Raw genomic sequence first — 16,105 nt, 5'->3', positions numbered from 1 at the left:
CAGGTATTAGCAACATAGTAGCGTTGGGGAGACAGCAGACATAAAACATAAGTAAATTAATTTACCTGGATGAGTCTCACATATCTTTGATGTGGATAGAGGCTCTAGAGGAAGTTGAAAATAAGCTATAAAATCATCTAAATATCTAATTTGGTGTAAAGGCATAACATTTTTAGACCATCTTCTTTGATATAGTTTAGATATTTAAAAATGTAATAAAGAAGAAATGCCCCATGCTTTGATTTAAAAAAAAAAAAAAAAAGAAGGAAAAGTCTTAACAAACTTTCATTAGATTTAGCTTCAAATTTTCCCAGCACTGTTAATGAGAGTATAAATAGGACTATTCTTGCTGGAGATAGTTTGATGATATGTACTGAAATTTTAGAAATTTATCCTAACCAGATAATTAGACATTTTCACAAAGATAAGTAATAGTTTGATGTCCCAAAACTAAAAGCCACCTAAACATCACTTAATAGATGATTAACTAAATAACAGTACAGCTATACAATAAAATATATATCATAAAGCAGTCACTTAAAATGTAGAACTGTATTTTTTGACATAGAACAATGATCATGAGATATCATTAAATGAAAACAATTAGGTTGAAAGCAATATGAGTACTATGGTTATATCTTGATCTAAAAATGAGTGTCTGTACAGAAAAAAGTTGGGAAGGAGATACACCAAAATGCTTGTAATGGTTATATTTAGAAATAAGCATTATGATATTTTGTGTTTCTTTATCTGTTTAATGTACCACTTTTATAATCAATAAGACAGTACAGTTATTGTTGCTGCATTGCTATATTTTGCTATTTCAAATATGCGTATTATTATGTGAAAATGTAGAAAACAAAATTCCACAGTTCTCATTTTTAGAGGTCTCATTTCACTTGTCTAGTTACTCAGTTAATTGTATTTTTATGGATCCATTATGGATTAATAGTTCACTAATTACATTGTGAGGTCTGGGGTTGAAAAGAGAATATTGTATCATAAAATTTCACTAGGTATTCGAAAGAACTGAGTTTATTTGCTTCCTGGCTTTACCAGTCACTGTTTATAACTTAAGGTAAGTCATTTAATCCCGCTAAGTCTCAATGCAATGGAAATAATGATGTTTGCTTTATGAAGGACATAGTTTATGGCAGACACTTCTCACACAGGCCCATTTAATCCTTCTGACTACCCCCATCTTATAGATGAGGAAACTGAGATTTAGCAATTTAAAGAAACTTACTGAGTTGCAATAGCAAGTATGTGATAGAGGCAGGGTCCAATCCAGATATGCCTCCTTCCACAGCCCTCGCTTTCAACCCCACTTAATACTTAATAAGGTCTCCTCCCATCCTCTCCCTTAGAGCTGGTGCAAAGGCTGCAGCTGAACGTGGGGGCGGTCAGGAGCACAGCCGGTCTCCATTCCACAGGCTTCCTGCCCAGAAACCTGCTGACTAAGCCCATTTTATCCTTTGTAAATAGTCCAGCAAATCTATTGCCTCCACACCAAACTTTAGGCATGTGTCTCTGTCCTGAATGTGGGGACACAAGAGCCTCAGATCCATCTTTCCTTGAGGTCTTTTTACCTCTCAGGGACATGGCTGCAGCCTGGACCTCGGTTCCTGCTGTCCCTCAGGACCAGTGCAAAACATCTGTCTCTATTGCACGCGTATTTGCTCTCACTTGCCTTTTGATCTTCCTCTGTTACACGTTCCCTCCCACTTATTCTTCTTTCTCTTCTCTCTCCTACTTACCCTACTAATGCACCTTCCCCCTACCAGAAGGTTCCCTCTTAACTTAAAAGAAACTATCTTCAAGCCACTTCTGCTGATTAGACTTCATAACCTTCTGTAAGTTGAGCAGGAAAGACAGGGAGAAGAAAAACACGGCTACACCTCCATCAATCACTGTGCAACACAAGAAAGAGAATTTAGCAGACGGAAGACATTATGAAAAAAGAAATAATTAGTTGTTTGGGGGAACATATAAGATAATTCAGTTTAGCTTAAGTAGAAGGTATGTAAAGGTATTAAGTAGTAAAAAACAAAACAAAAAAGGAAGACCTAATCCACATTGTAGATGACCTCTAATTCCAGCGTAAAAATGTCAAACTGCATTCAGTGGGGAGCCTGACAGTGACAAGTTCCCAGAGGTGCTCTGAGGGCAGCCCTGTGCTGTGGTGCAGACCAGGCATCTGCACGCAGCGAGGGGCTTGTCTGCTAAATGATGGGGTGCATAATCTAACTTTGCAAATGGCACTGTGTGGGCTGGCTGAGACTCTAGGTGCTTGTGGAAGTTTAATTCTCAGGCACAATATAGGCAAAATGGTGAAGCAGAGACTGGTGTTGGGAAGACCACTTAGGAGGCTATTGTTCAAACTGAATTGAAATGGAAGTAAACCATGCGCTTAATTCATCTCTGTGTATCCCCAGCATCTAGAGGAGCAGAAGTTGCCCAGTAGGTCATCATAGATGTTTAATGAAAGAATAAAATGGTAGATGGATGTGAGGTGCAAGATCATTACTTAAGGAAATATTCTCAAGACTCATTGATGGGGAAGGGAAGAGGCTTGGTACAATTTAAGAATCAATTAATTTAGGAGTCAGAGCACCCATGCTCTAACGTGCCCCTATGACACATGTGACTGTGAAGATTCATTCATCGTTCAACAAATATTTATTGATGTACAAGGTATTGAGGATACAGCAATGAACACAGTAAACCAAGTTCTATTTTCTAAGATCTTACATTGATAACAGGTTCTAAGAAGAAAAGTAAAGCAGGGAAAGGAGACAAAGAATGTATGAAAGGGGAGAGACAGGGAGGGACTTCTTAATGTAAGATGGTCAAGGAAGGCCTCTCGGAGAAGAGGGTATATCAGGGAGTTTTGAAGTCAGAGAGGAAGGAGTACTGCAGGCAAAGTGAACAGAAGTCTACATGGCACATTTGAGGAAAAGCAAGGAGGCCATTGTGGCTGGATGAGGGTGATGGCATCAGGGAGAGTGGTGGAACCCGAGGTCAGAGGCTGGAGAGCCCATAGGTCACAACAAAGACTTTGGATTGGACTGTGAGAAGGGAAACCATTGGATTCCTTCTGACTTTAAAAGGATTGCCGTGGCTCTCATGCTTAGTAGTCTATTGGAAGGGCATGGGTGGAAACACCCAATTAGGAGCATTTTGTAATAAATCAAATGAGAACAATGGTGGCTTGGACTCTGGCATGGCAGTGGAGATTGAGATACAGTCAAAGTTTGGGTTATATTTGAATGGTAGAGGCTAAAGGGCTTTCTGGTGTTGGCCTGTGGGGTGTGAGAAATAGAAGGAAATTCAGGATTACACAAAAATTTTTGGCTTTGGAGCACTTGGTTCTGTGGAGTTGCCATTTGCTGATAGGGAGGAGAATTGAGGAGTATCGAATCAAGAATTCAGTTTGTACATGTTAAATCAAATTGCCTATTTAGATATCCAGGTGGAGAAGTTGTACAGGCAGCTGCAAATATTAATAAAATTATTGAATTTAGAGAAGAAGACTGGTTTGGAGAGATAAAATTGGAGGAATCAACATGTGGGTAATATTTATATCCATGGCACTAGATGAGATCTCCTCGAGAGTGAGTGTAGACAGATGCAAGGGCTGAGCTTGGGATGATGAGGGCGCTGCACTTAAGTTTCATTGGGTTCCTGGTAAATCTGCCTCTGTTGTGAAGATGATTGTTGATTTAAAATTTTATAGCCACGGGAGCTGCAATATGCATTACCATTTTTCACTGGAATGAAAATGTATGAAAATGTCATTGCTTCTCACCTCTCCTTATAATGAATTCCCTCTTTCGGATGTGCAGTGCCCTCCTTATTTTGAGAACACTGAGGAAAGGCGGGCGTGGCCAAACCCAAAGCCTCTGCACCGAGGCTAAGGTAGCTCACAGATAAGTCCACATCTCGCTCCTGCTGATGGGATATTCTAAGGTTGGGGACAGGAAAGATTTTTTAAATAATAAAATAGTTTTGCCATAGCCACGAAAAGAGGTCTAATTGTAGTGCTTTTATTTCATTGCAGGGCACATACTGTAGGGAGAAAAAATAAGTCAGGACCAGCAATTTCTCGAATAGAGAGGAGTGATCAATAAGAAAAGGCAATCTTGAAAATATTAAATAAATCATACTTTCAAAAGCTTTCTTTTTGGAGGCCAACGGTCATATTACAAGGAGCTTAGAGCTCCTTAAAATGGCCGAACAGAACTAGCAGATGACAAGTGATTTTTTTCTTTTTGTGCTGGTAAAAAAAAAAAAAAAGAGCTATGAGCCGGATTTTCCTCAGCAGTGGCTGGTGTGAGGTGCCGTGGGGAGACGGTGATTTAGGTATAGTATTGACCTTTACAAACTATACAGATCTGAAAGCATGAATTTTTTGCTCTAGCAATGCGGTGTTTACAAAACAGGGCAGACGCTCTCCCTGCAGATTAGATACCAGATGTCTGGGAACTAGTGTTGCATCTAAATATAGCCAGAGCCACCTTCTGTGTAGCTAGAGAGAGATCAGAACAGTAGGCATTTGATTAGCATGCTGAAAGTTATAGATATTTTATTAAACAATTTCACTCTGAATAATTTATCCTAAAGAGTTGAACTGAACATTTTTTTTAGTAAGGATTGCATTGCTTTTATCTTAGACAATTCAAGTCTAACTCAATTATAAAATTATTATTAATTAATAGTTGTACATGAAGATATTTATATTTTGTTTGGTCTTGAGAAAGCTCATAAATCTTTCTAATATAAAGCACATCCTTATTGAAAGGTAAGATATTTAATGTTGAATACATTTAAATAGAAATTTACAATTGCTAAATTTCAGATTTTAAAACAAGGAGAGGTAAAGACTTAGTTCAAAACAGAAATTGGAACATGATATACACTGTAGTATCCTTTGATTCTCACATGTTAGCAGATTAATTATAGAAATTCTTCTAAGGAATTATAAGGAAACAAATGAGGTTGCTTGGAAGTTCAGTAAGCAGAATTCAAAGCAAATGAAAAGATTTTTTTCCCCTTGAGTGGCATGCATGTTCTATAAATTACTCCTTTAATGGATTACTATAGCTTCATTTCTTACTTCAGAAAGGAAAAATGTAATAGCAATTGTTGATTATTGGCTTAATACATTCATAAATCTTTCAATGGCTTCATACCATTTACTTAAACTGACAGGATTGAAAATATTTTAGTCAATAGATGCTGTTATTTATGGCTCAAATTTCCCTAGTTTGGGAGAATAAAGATTGTTCTCTAAAATTCACATTAAAATCTCCCCTATTTTGATACACAGGTTCATGCTTAGCCAACTATACTAGGTAGTATTTACTGTGCATTTACATAGGAGGCACCTAGCATGCTCATTTCTAATCCTCCCTCAATCCTGCTTTATGGACAGTGCTTTTCTCATTTCATGAAGAAATGGAACCTCAGAGAGTTTACAGGACTTTAGGAAGGCCACCGTCCTGAGCTGGGATGCAGGTCCAGGCCTGCCTGGCCCTCTGTATCTTTTTCTTCTGTGAGCATCTGGCGCTAGACTTCATCTCCTTTCTTACCTCCTCTCCTCCTTCTGCTCCCCCCCCTTCTTTAGGAAACAGTGAGAGACTGCAGGGTCCCATGCCTGCCAGGAGAGCTCAGTTCATCCCGAGAAATGACAGGGCAGGGCCCGCGGAAGCTTTTGTCCCTGACCGATGGGCCAAGGGAATCCCTCACCCAACATTCAAAACCCCTTTCTGCAGATTACTGCTGACATTTAACTTCTTTTCCATGCCAACAGAGGTCATCCTAATAGAAATACTAGCAAATGCACATACATAAAATCTGGCTTCAGTTTTCCTCCCCACCCTGATGGACTTAAGTTTTAATGATAAAGAAAATGACAGTGGGGACAGAAAGCTAAGTGACAGACTGGTGAGGAACTTGGGGGACGGGCTACGGAGTGGTAAATGCGGATATGTATATTTCTTTTATTTTGCCTCTTGTACGGCCTGTTTTCTCTCTCCCTCTCTAACACCAGTAAGAACAAACACGTTGCTATGTGAGAGAGAGGAGCCGGCTGGTGGGAATACCAAGTGCCCTTCAGCTGCAAATACTGTTAGCTTTGCTGCCCCGTAAAGGTCATCATAATGTGCTAGAAAGGAAAGAGTCCAAAATGAATCCAAAAGGCTTATTTCTCTAGGCTTTTGCCAATCCCGACATCTGTTGAATTGTCATGTTAACTAGTGACAATGGAAAAACAGGCAGCGTTAATGAGTTGACATCATATAATTCAGCATATGTCTTTTAGAGATTCATTCAGGATAATGAAATTAAGTTGTTATACAGGAGGGAAACCCTGATCATTATAAACATTGTAAATGATTACTAAATATAAACATATATTTAAGCATTGATTAAAATTTTATTAATTTACTACTACTTTGCTGATTAAACTGAACATACAGTGTTACCTATGCAATGTGTATTTACATATGCAATCTATTTGGAAAGTTAATATTATAATTTTTATATTTTCCTATTTAAATATTTACAATAAAAATTGATGTATGTTCTGAAGTTCTGTAAAGTTTCACTCTTCAATCAAGTTATTTGACGATAAAACAAACAGATGCATGTGATGTTTAAAGCATCAGTTTTCATCTTAGAATCTGGAACTTGAAACATGCTCTTTCCTCAAAAGAACGTTACTTATGATGGTAACTTTTGCGTTTTACTTAATGAGAACATAATGTTCTAATTTCTTATAAGTTATTTAGTTTGCTACCAAATTTTGTTGTATAAACAAAAATTTATTGATTGTGCATTGTTGCAATTCTGTCTTGACTATATAATAAAACTGTTGCACACTGGAAAGCAGTAATACACAAAGGGGAACAACAGTAACTTGTTTCAACTGAAAACTCAAGAATTACCTGTCTGGCTTACTTATTTTTCTAGATAAGCAAGCAATAATGTTAGAAACTTTTTGTCTATTTGTATAGAGAGGAGACATTTAGTCTTCCTTTGAGAGTTGTAGTGTTTTTAATTTAAACCTCAATTATCATTGTTCTGCCCACTCAAGATAAACAGTGGCACAAAACACTGGGTGGGAGTTGTATCATTTCCAGGGCATACTCAGGGGGTTGTTGTTTCTTCTTCTTTTTATAGATGCTTGATAAGATTTAATTTCCATTGCCTTTTTCTCCTGAAGTTAGAGTGCAGAAGAAATGTAGTAAAAGGAAATCTGAATGAAACAAGCTGTATTTTTAAAACTGTAAGAGACGATGAATAATGACTGTGTACATAATTGAAATTCCCCAAATAGCTAAGAAATAGAACCCAATACGAGAAAAGTGCTTTTAATTTTTATTCCACTAAATTAATGATCATTTTCCACTAAAATTTAGAATTCTATATAGCTTTTGGCCCCCTAGCTTGAGTTATTTACTTACATTTCAGTATGGACTCAAACTTTCCTGTGCTATTGCTATAGTATCTTGTTGCAGTAAACCTTATCAAGCAACAGCTTATTATTTTTGCTAAGGATGAAATGAAATAAAACTGCTGTTTAGACTAGAGAGTTTAATTTTGGAGAGGTGTTAGAAGGAAAAATATAGCAATGAAATAAATGACAGCAACAAAATATTCCTGCCGAAATGTACAGTACTACCATTTGCTACAATGCCTTGCACACTATACTGTGTGTGTGGGTGTGTGGGCTTTGAGAGGCAGGGTTACACAGAGTAAAAAGTATTGATTCTGGAGCTGGGCCATTTGTAGCCCTGCCTGGATTGGGTTGTTGTAATTGTTCATTAATCTTACCCACAGGTAATAGTAAGAGATGCCCTAAGGGATCTCATATACTGCAGACATACTCTTCCTTAGCTCCACTGTGGAGCAGTGGTCCAGTTTCCCCTCAGTAGTCCGGTTCTGTCTCCCCAGTCAACAGCGGAACTCTCTGCTTAGCTTGTTGACACAGAGGCGTGAGGAGCCCAAAGTGCTGGGCAGTGGTCTCAACTTCCAGTTTAATGGAATCGTAGTTGTGTCTCCTGGTGGAACATTTCTCCCTCTGGAACTAAGACCTCTAGGCCAACAGAGCATAAAGTCAGAGAGCAAAAATTTTGTTAGCGGGTCACTAGAGGCGATGGTGATTGAGGGTAATTCGGAAGGCACCATGGGCCTGGGGTCTGTCAATTCCGGAACATGCATATGGCTCTCTGGATATGGAAAGTACATTCCACTCGGATCCTCCAGACAAGAATCAAATTTCCTAGTATGTGCATAAGTATCTGGGTCACCTTGTTGAACACTGAGTGAGAATAATTTATATTACACGGAAATTGATTTTGTCTATTAGGATTTACTTCGACTCACAGATTTTTGTTTTCTTTCTTTTTTGACAGGTTCCTGGGCAGATCGATCACCACTACACGAAGCAGCAAGTCAAGGGCGTCTTCTTGCTCTAAGAACTTTATTATCACAGGTAATATATTACATATAGCTTAAAATATGCCCCCTTCCTGTGAGCATAGAACATAACACATTGTCAAAGCAAATCAATTCAAAAATAATACAATTGCTTACATTTTACTAAGGCCCTTTTATTTTAACTCATGTCAGGCAAGTCAATAGTTTCTGATTTATCTTTGAAACTTATAAATGTTTTGATATAATCATATGTCTTAGGATTTGAAATTCTCATAAAGTGTATTTGTTTACTGGTAGACATTTAAGCAGTTAGTCATTGGATTTATGTAACATTTCTTAAGCAATCTAAATATGCTTAACTCTGTACAATGAGTACAGCTGATTACAGACAGATCAGTAATAAAATATCCAAAAACGGGTAATCAGACCAGATACCAACACAATCCTTTTTACATTATGGTTATCTCTAACATGTTATGGGGAATTGCCTATAAAAGCAATAGGCCAAATATTTCTATACTTACCTGTTCATCAGATTCACCAGAGGAAAAATGGAAAACACAGATTCCTTATTGAACAGAAAGTCCAAGTACTGTGGCTCGGGCCTGTGCATTGTTCCAAGCTTCTGATGTGATTCAAATGCACACCCAGGTCTGGGAGCCCTTGCTCTACTGTTCCCAGTATCACGGAGAAAGGAGTCTTCTCCGATGGCTGCGAAGCAAGGAGAGGTGGTGTTGCCCAGGTCACACAGCGCTGCCTGGGACTCCAGACCTGGCTCCCTAGGCTGGCACTGCAGGTGAACCCTGACCTGTCCGAGCCTCACTTTCTCATCTGTGCGATGAAGATGTGGGAGGAGATGCTCCTTTACAGCCTGCCAGTGCTGTGATAACTACGTGGCTATTTTGTTTCCCTCATCACTCAATGGGAGCGGGAGGGAGAGGAAGAATCCTGTGACAACGTCAGTAATTTCTAAAGGGTAATTCCTCAGAAAGGGTCATGCAGTCCTTTGAGAGAAGAGCAGTCTTACGATATTTTTCAGGGTGTATCTCCCGTGCACTGACAGGCCAGCCCAGAAGAGCGAGAGGCTGCCCCCAAGCCCGATGTACAAGGGAGTCTCACCCTCCCAGACGCGGCTGTTGGCCGGTGGCTACACTGCCTGGCACCGTGGGATTAGCTCCCCGCGTCTGACTGCTTGCTGGCCAGCACAAAATCTTTGAAAGGATAATTAAAGGATCTTAAAAATTGCCAGTTGCTAGTGACAAAGATTTGGGGTGTTTATCTATTTTCCTGCCTTCATTTTAAGATTCTTCACGTCCACTCCGTTTTTACATAGTGTGGTGACCCGTAACATGTTTTGAGGGTTTGGCTTTGAAATTCTTTCTATTTTGTGCTCAGTATGACCGTCAATTGATGTAAATTACCGAAGGTATCAAGAGGGCAAAGTATCTCACATCCTAATAATGTTTAATTATTTTAGTCTGATACTGTGAGTTTATTTGGAATAAAATTAAAAATTGCTTACTTAGTTTTGACTGAGTAATGATACAATAAAGTCTAACATTTTCTATATGCTGGGCATTGTGATAATATTTACATACATCATCTTGTTTAATTTTCATGATAGCCCTAAAATCTAGAAGTTAAGGTACTGGCCCAAATTAAAAGTTACTGCTTGATGGAGCCAGACTCCAAACGGAAGTCTAACCCACTTTCCAGGTCAGAGTTCTTAACCACTAGCACATAACTTCATCATACCTACTTAGTTACAAAAATCCATGAAACAGTTTACCATAGTTTAGACCTGCCCCGCCCCTGCCCCACCCCTGCACAGCAGGAGCGAGCAGCAGGGAGCTTTACCTGTGTTTACAGCCGCTCCCTATGGCTCCTTCACCGCCTGAGCTCCACTTCCTGCCAGATCAGCTGCATTATCGTGAGCTGTATAGTTATTTCATTATATATTACAATATAATGATAATAGAAATAAATGCAATGCACTTGAATCATCCTGAAACCAGCCCCCACCCCCACCCCCAGTCCCCTGTCATGCATGGAAAACCTGTCTTCCGTGAAACCAGTCCCTGGTGCCAAAAATGTTGGGGGCCACTGGTTTAGAATATCTTTCCCCTAGTCTGGGCTGATCCATTTTATAGCCGCAATCAAAACAAGTGATCCAACCTATAGTCTTTAGTTCTATAAGACAAAATACAAAATAAAGATCCCCCCTCAAAAAATAAAAAACATAAGAAAGGAACATTTAAAGACAACATGCCAGAATCTACTGAACAATTCTGTTCAGGCATTATCTCAAGGCATTATCAGGGCTGGGCATGACGGTGGTACAATAATGGGGTTAAGGAGTTTTGACAAGTGATTTTTGCTGTGGCATTTGGACTGGCCATTCCTGCTCAACTGGAAACTGCTTGCCTGAGGTTCTTGGATCTTTAAAAATATATCACTCTTCAGTAACATCAGTAGTAATGATTTTATATAACTTTTTGTTCACCTTTTAAGATTATTTATGTCATGTTTAGGGTTACAATGTAAATGCCGTAACCATAGACCATGTCACCCCATTGCATGAAGCCTGCCTCGGAGGTCACGTGGCCTGTGCCAGATCTCTTCTGGAAGCAGGAGCTAATGTAAGTATCTTTCAAAAACGTTAATAATTTTACATCTACTGACTGAGAGAATCAAACAAAGTTCTCATTTTTCTCTTCTTTCCTTCCTCCTCAGTAGTTTTCAAAAATAGCAGAATAAAAATAAAGCTCTTGAATTGCCTCAGCCTTCTCACTGCACTCTAAAATGGATTTCCAATCATTGCATAAATGGGTAGCATGCATAATAGTATAGAACATTCTTCAGGTTATTTCCTCCTTTCGTGACTCTAAATAGCAATCGATGAACATCTTTTTGCCTATAATGTTCGCCCATATTTTGGATGATTTTCCTTAGATAAAGTCTCAGAATTAACCAATTTTAGCAGTTTAAACTAGCAATGTGATGTGTCTTCGTCACAACCTTCGTCACCATTACATTGAACTAACTTTTGTTTGATAGTCAAGTATGTATTTTTTTCATGATTTTCACTAGTTGTATGCCCATTCCTGTGAATTATCTGCCACATCATATTTCTCTTTCTCTTAAAGTTTTAAAGCATTTCTTATTGGTGTATATGAGCTAAATACATTTTGTCACATTTACAGCACATGTTTCCGCAAGTATTTATGTTGGCAAATTCCATAAGTTCTGAAAATACGTGACTAGGCCAGTTAATTATGTATGATTTAGAAATCTTATTCTTAGGATTTCTGGTTTGGTTTAGGTGAATGCAATCACGATAGACGGTGTGACTCCATTGTTCAACGCGTGCTCGCAAGGCAGTGCAAGCTGTACAGAGCTTCTTTTGGAGTATGGCGCCAAAGCCCAGCTGGAGTCATGTCTCCCGTCTCCCACACATGAGGCTGCCAGTAAAGGTAACTTAGCTATGGGATTAAGTGGCAAGGGGGAGAAAGTTCCTCCAGCAACGTGCAGTGCTCCCTTTATCTTTCGATGAATAACTCTGCAGGGAGAAGCAGGGGGTGGTGCATGTCGGGGATGGGCATTAAATAAACTCACCTCTACCTTGTGTTGGCAGGTCACCACGAATGTCTTGACATCCTGATATCCTGGGGTGTAGATGTGGACCAAGACATTACTCATTTGGGAACTCCTCTCTATGTAGCTTGTATGTCACAGCAATTCCATTGCGTCTGGAAGCTTCTTTATGCTGGTAATTTCCTTTAAAACATCTTCCATTCTGCCCATACACACAAGCAATTATTTATTTCTCTAAATAAGCTTCTTTAAAACTTATATGTTATTGCTAAAAATGTTCTTATTACTGTAAGCATTCTCACCTATATAAATATAACCAATAAGAAAGAACTTCATTCTTGTTAAGTCCACTTCATAGCTCACAGATGAATACATAATCTCTATATTTTGTATACATAGCACTGGCAGACATTTGAGTATGTAATGGAAGCTGAAAGCCTTCCTTATAAAAGATCATAAATTAAGAGCTTGGAGTTTGAATTTACTATTGCCAAGTATGCATATATCTGGAAACAAATCTATCAAAAGAAATTTTAGCTGGCCGGGCGCAGTGGCTCACGCCTGTAATCCTAGCACTCTGGGAGGCCGAGGTGGGCGGATCGTTTGAGCTCAGGAGTTCGAGACCAGCCTGAGCAAGAGCGAGACCCCATCTCTACTAAAAATAGAAAGAAATTATATGGACAGCTAAAAACATATATAGAAAAAATTAGCCGGGCATGGTGGTGCATGCCTGTAGTCCCAGCTACTCGGGAGGCTGAGATAGGAGGATCCCTTGAGCTCAGGAGTTTGAGGTTGCTGTGAGCTAGGCTGACGCCGCGGCACTCACTCTAGCCTGGGCAACAGCGTGAGAGTCTGTCTCAAAAAAAAAAAAAAAAGAAAGAAAGAAATTTTAGGGGTAGTAACTGGTTAGATGACGTTATTGTCTACCAACCATAAAAACTCATGTACTTGCCTAGACTCTGTACTTTCTGTCCTGCTTACTTGGAAAGACGTATTGCCCCTTTCCCAGTTACTTGAAACAAAGTAATTCCTCAAGGTTGAGCTTTAACCCCCAGAGAAATATTCCTAACCTATGAAGACCATAGTGGTCTCTCCCACTGCAGGACTGGGAGCTCCTTTAGGATATGGACTATGCCGTTTTCTGCATCATCTCCTGTCTGTGGCATGGTTCCTCCTTCTCATGTGGTACATGCTTAGAATATATGTTAAATAAGTAAATGGATTTCTATGCTATTTATTGTTTATGACAGTCATTTGACCCCTGATATATACTACCCTTTTTTGTGCTACTCACGTTATCTTAGCTAAATTAGAAACTTCTTGCAAGCAGGGTGTGCAACTACTATTTCCTTTCCCTTACATCTAGTAAGAGTCTGAAACATCAGTTCTGTTAATAAGTGTTAACAGATTGTTTATTCTCTGTCCATGCTCTTCCATCAATTTGGTATAACCAATAGAGTTTATGCTCTATCACCTTTCTTTAGGTTGCTAGGAATATTAGTTTTTCCACCAAACATTTTATATTGGGCTTTAAAAAAATACTGAAAAAGTACCGTTAGTAATTGTTGATTGGTTGTTAGTTTCAGGGCCTGTTCTTCCATAAAATTGACGTAGCCAACATTTATGCTTTCTCTATGGAAATTTTGCTATGAAATATAATTTTTCCACTAAACCTTTTATATTTGCTTTAAAAATATTGAAAATGATTACATCTATTGAAATTTGAAAGTAGCAGGAGGGCCATAAAGGGACTCTTAACATGTACTGCTTTTTAAAGACATCATTAGTTTTACAGATAGTGTCAGAAAACAGAGTTGAAAAGAACTTATGCCTTTTTATTGGTAGATGTTTCTTGGTGTTGTAACCATTTATGTACTGGAAAATGAGATTATTATGGTTTACAATACGAAACAGCATTTATTCATTGCACGTGCATCGAAGGACTGCCATGTGCGAGGCCTTGCACTAAAATAAAAGAACTATGCGATAGGTAATTTAACAGGTAGGACTGTGTTTTTTAAACCTAAGCATTTTTAAAAAATTTGTGTGCAGATATCATTGATGTGCCTCTCTACTGAAGAAGCTCAGTGTTTTTATATATTTATTGACTTAAACTACATGAGTGAGAAGTGGCAGAAAAATCTATATACATTCTACATAAACAGCTCACATGTCTAGATTTGTGAGTTTTACCAGAAATCAAAGAGCTCTACTGCCTTAAAATAAATGAAAAGAATAAGAGCAACAAGCTCTCAAATACTAATAATTCTTAGAGCTGTCAACCATGATGAAAATCCATAGGACTGATCTTAACTGTGCACTGTCCATCATATTAACATGAGTTAATACTACGTTTGAAATCATTTAAAAATTAAATTTTTAAATTATATTTCAAGCATTCAGAAAACTAGTAGAGAACAATATAACATGTATAGGCACCCCCTTCAGATGTACTGTTTTAAGATTTTATAGATATATATGTATATAGGGAAAAAATATATATATAAGTATGTATGTACTATATATGTATAAAGAAACAAATCATTACAGATAGAGTTAAGGTGCCCTTCGTGTCCTCCTCAATTGCCTTCCCTTTCTTCCCCCCGCCGAGACGCCTAACTTACCTAACGATTTTGTTTATAGTTATCATCACTCCCTATGTCCCGTAGGTGCTGACGTACAGAAAGGCAAATACTGGGACACTCCACTACATGCTGCTGCTCAGCAATCCAGTACGGAAATACTGAACTTACTGCTAGAATTTGGCGCAGACATCAATGCCAAAAACACAGAGCTTCTGCGACCTATAGACGTCGCTACGTCTAGCAGTGGGGTGGAAAGAATATTGCTTCAACATGAAGGTGAGAGGAACACGTGTAGAAACTTATACGCACAAATATATATTAGCTTAAAATAGATGCAGTCGAAAGACTTTTTGTTGGCATGTAAAGTAACAGTGGCATAAAGATTGGAATTTGTTTTGTGAAAGTAGGTGATTTTTCAACCTAGGTTCTACCGATATAGAAGATATCATGATGTTTTTGATATTCCTTTCTCATCTTACCTAAACTATCATATTCCTTTGGTTAAATGTATCCAGTTTTTGTTTTGACAAGGCATGACATGTAGTTCTGATATAACATTTGCTAATTTATATTTGGAAACATGCCCCGTTTTATAAGGGCATGCAGCTTCTAGAACATGTTGAAGAAATACAATCAGGAAATATTTTCACACTTAAGACTTCTGTTCTAAAATAGAATTTCTTAAGCACTACTCAGGAACTAAAATAAAATTTCTTTTAGCCTAAATATTAAACCTAATTTGATGAAAAATATGTAATTTTTTAACTTTCCCCTTTTAGTGCATAACACTTCTCAGGGCTTTTAATATGCATCTCCTTTAAAAAGTAGAATCTACCTGAGGCTTTAAATGCAACAATAATTTCATAAGCCTAAGGATTATAATGTTTTAAAGAACATATATGGACTATATCTCAATTATAACAAGATCTCATAAATGACAGCAATATAAATGCTTAGATAAATCCCTAGTATAGTGGTCTCATACTTTCCTAGTTTACTAAAAAGCATTGGAGTTTTTTTATGTATCTTACAGCATATAAACATTTATTTTTATTTTAATGAATGGATACTGTCATGTCTTCTTGTAGCTACCCCAAGCTCTCTGTGCCAACTTTGCCGACTCTGTATCCGAAACTGCATAGGAAGACCAAGACTGCACCTTATCCCACAGCTCCAGCTGCCAACGTTACTGCAGAATTTCTTACTGTATCGATAAAGTAGTAAAATAATTCTAAATACCTACAAGATCAAAAATTTCTATTTCACTTGCTTAATGAAAATTTTGTATTAAAATATGCTAATGATAGGATAAAAGTGATATAAGATCACCCAGCAAAGCAGTGAAATATCAATTTTCATTATAAGTGCATTAGTTAGGACTACTGTTTTATGCATTTTTATTGTCTTTGGATTATAGCATATTTATAATATCTATATATTTTTAGCTATTCCAATATATCCTCTTGTTGATTTAGGGAAAAAAA

At 38.0% G+C, this 16,105-nt stretch overlaps 1 protein-coding gene across 2 annotated transcripts in view; it reads left to right on the top strand.

Annotated features, from left to right (window-relative positions):
• ASB5 (ankyrin repeat and SOCS box containing 5) overlaps positions 1–15,837 on the top strand; it is a 42,321-nt gene extending 26,484 nt beyond the window's left edge. Inside the window, exons 1-7 of one of the 2 annotated variants that reach the window (XM_069493489.1) lie at positions 4,302–4,362; positions 8,418–8,497; positions 10,974–11,081; positions 11,765–11,915; positions 12,077–12,211; positions 14,706–14,897; positions 15,710–15,837. In XM_069493489.1, coding sequence (XP_069349590.1) covers positions 4,302–4,362; positions 8,418–8,497; positions 10,974–11,081; positions 11,765–11,915; positions 12,077–12,211; positions 14,706–14,897; positions 15,710–15,837 — 855 coding nt within the window. Of the gene's footprint in view, positions 1–4,301; positions 4,363–8,417; positions 8,498–10,973; positions 11,082–11,764; positions 11,916–12,076; positions 12,212–14,705; positions 14,898–15,709 lie in introns of those variants that run through there. The other variant, XM_069493488.1, reaches the window with a different exon arrangement.
• The last annotated feature ends 268 nt before the right edge of the window (positions 15,838–16,105 follow it).

This window comes from Eulemur rufifrons, chromosome 18 (genome assembly GCF_041146395.1).
Source record: "Eulemur rufifrons isolate Redbay chromosome 18, OSU_ERuf_1, whole genome shotgun sequence".
Taxonomy (NCBI): domain Eukaryota; kingdom Metazoa; phylum Chordata; class Mammalia; order Primates; family Lemuridae; genus Eulemur; species Eulemur rufifrons.
This window is presented reverse-complemented; position numbering and strand designations above follow the sequence as displayed.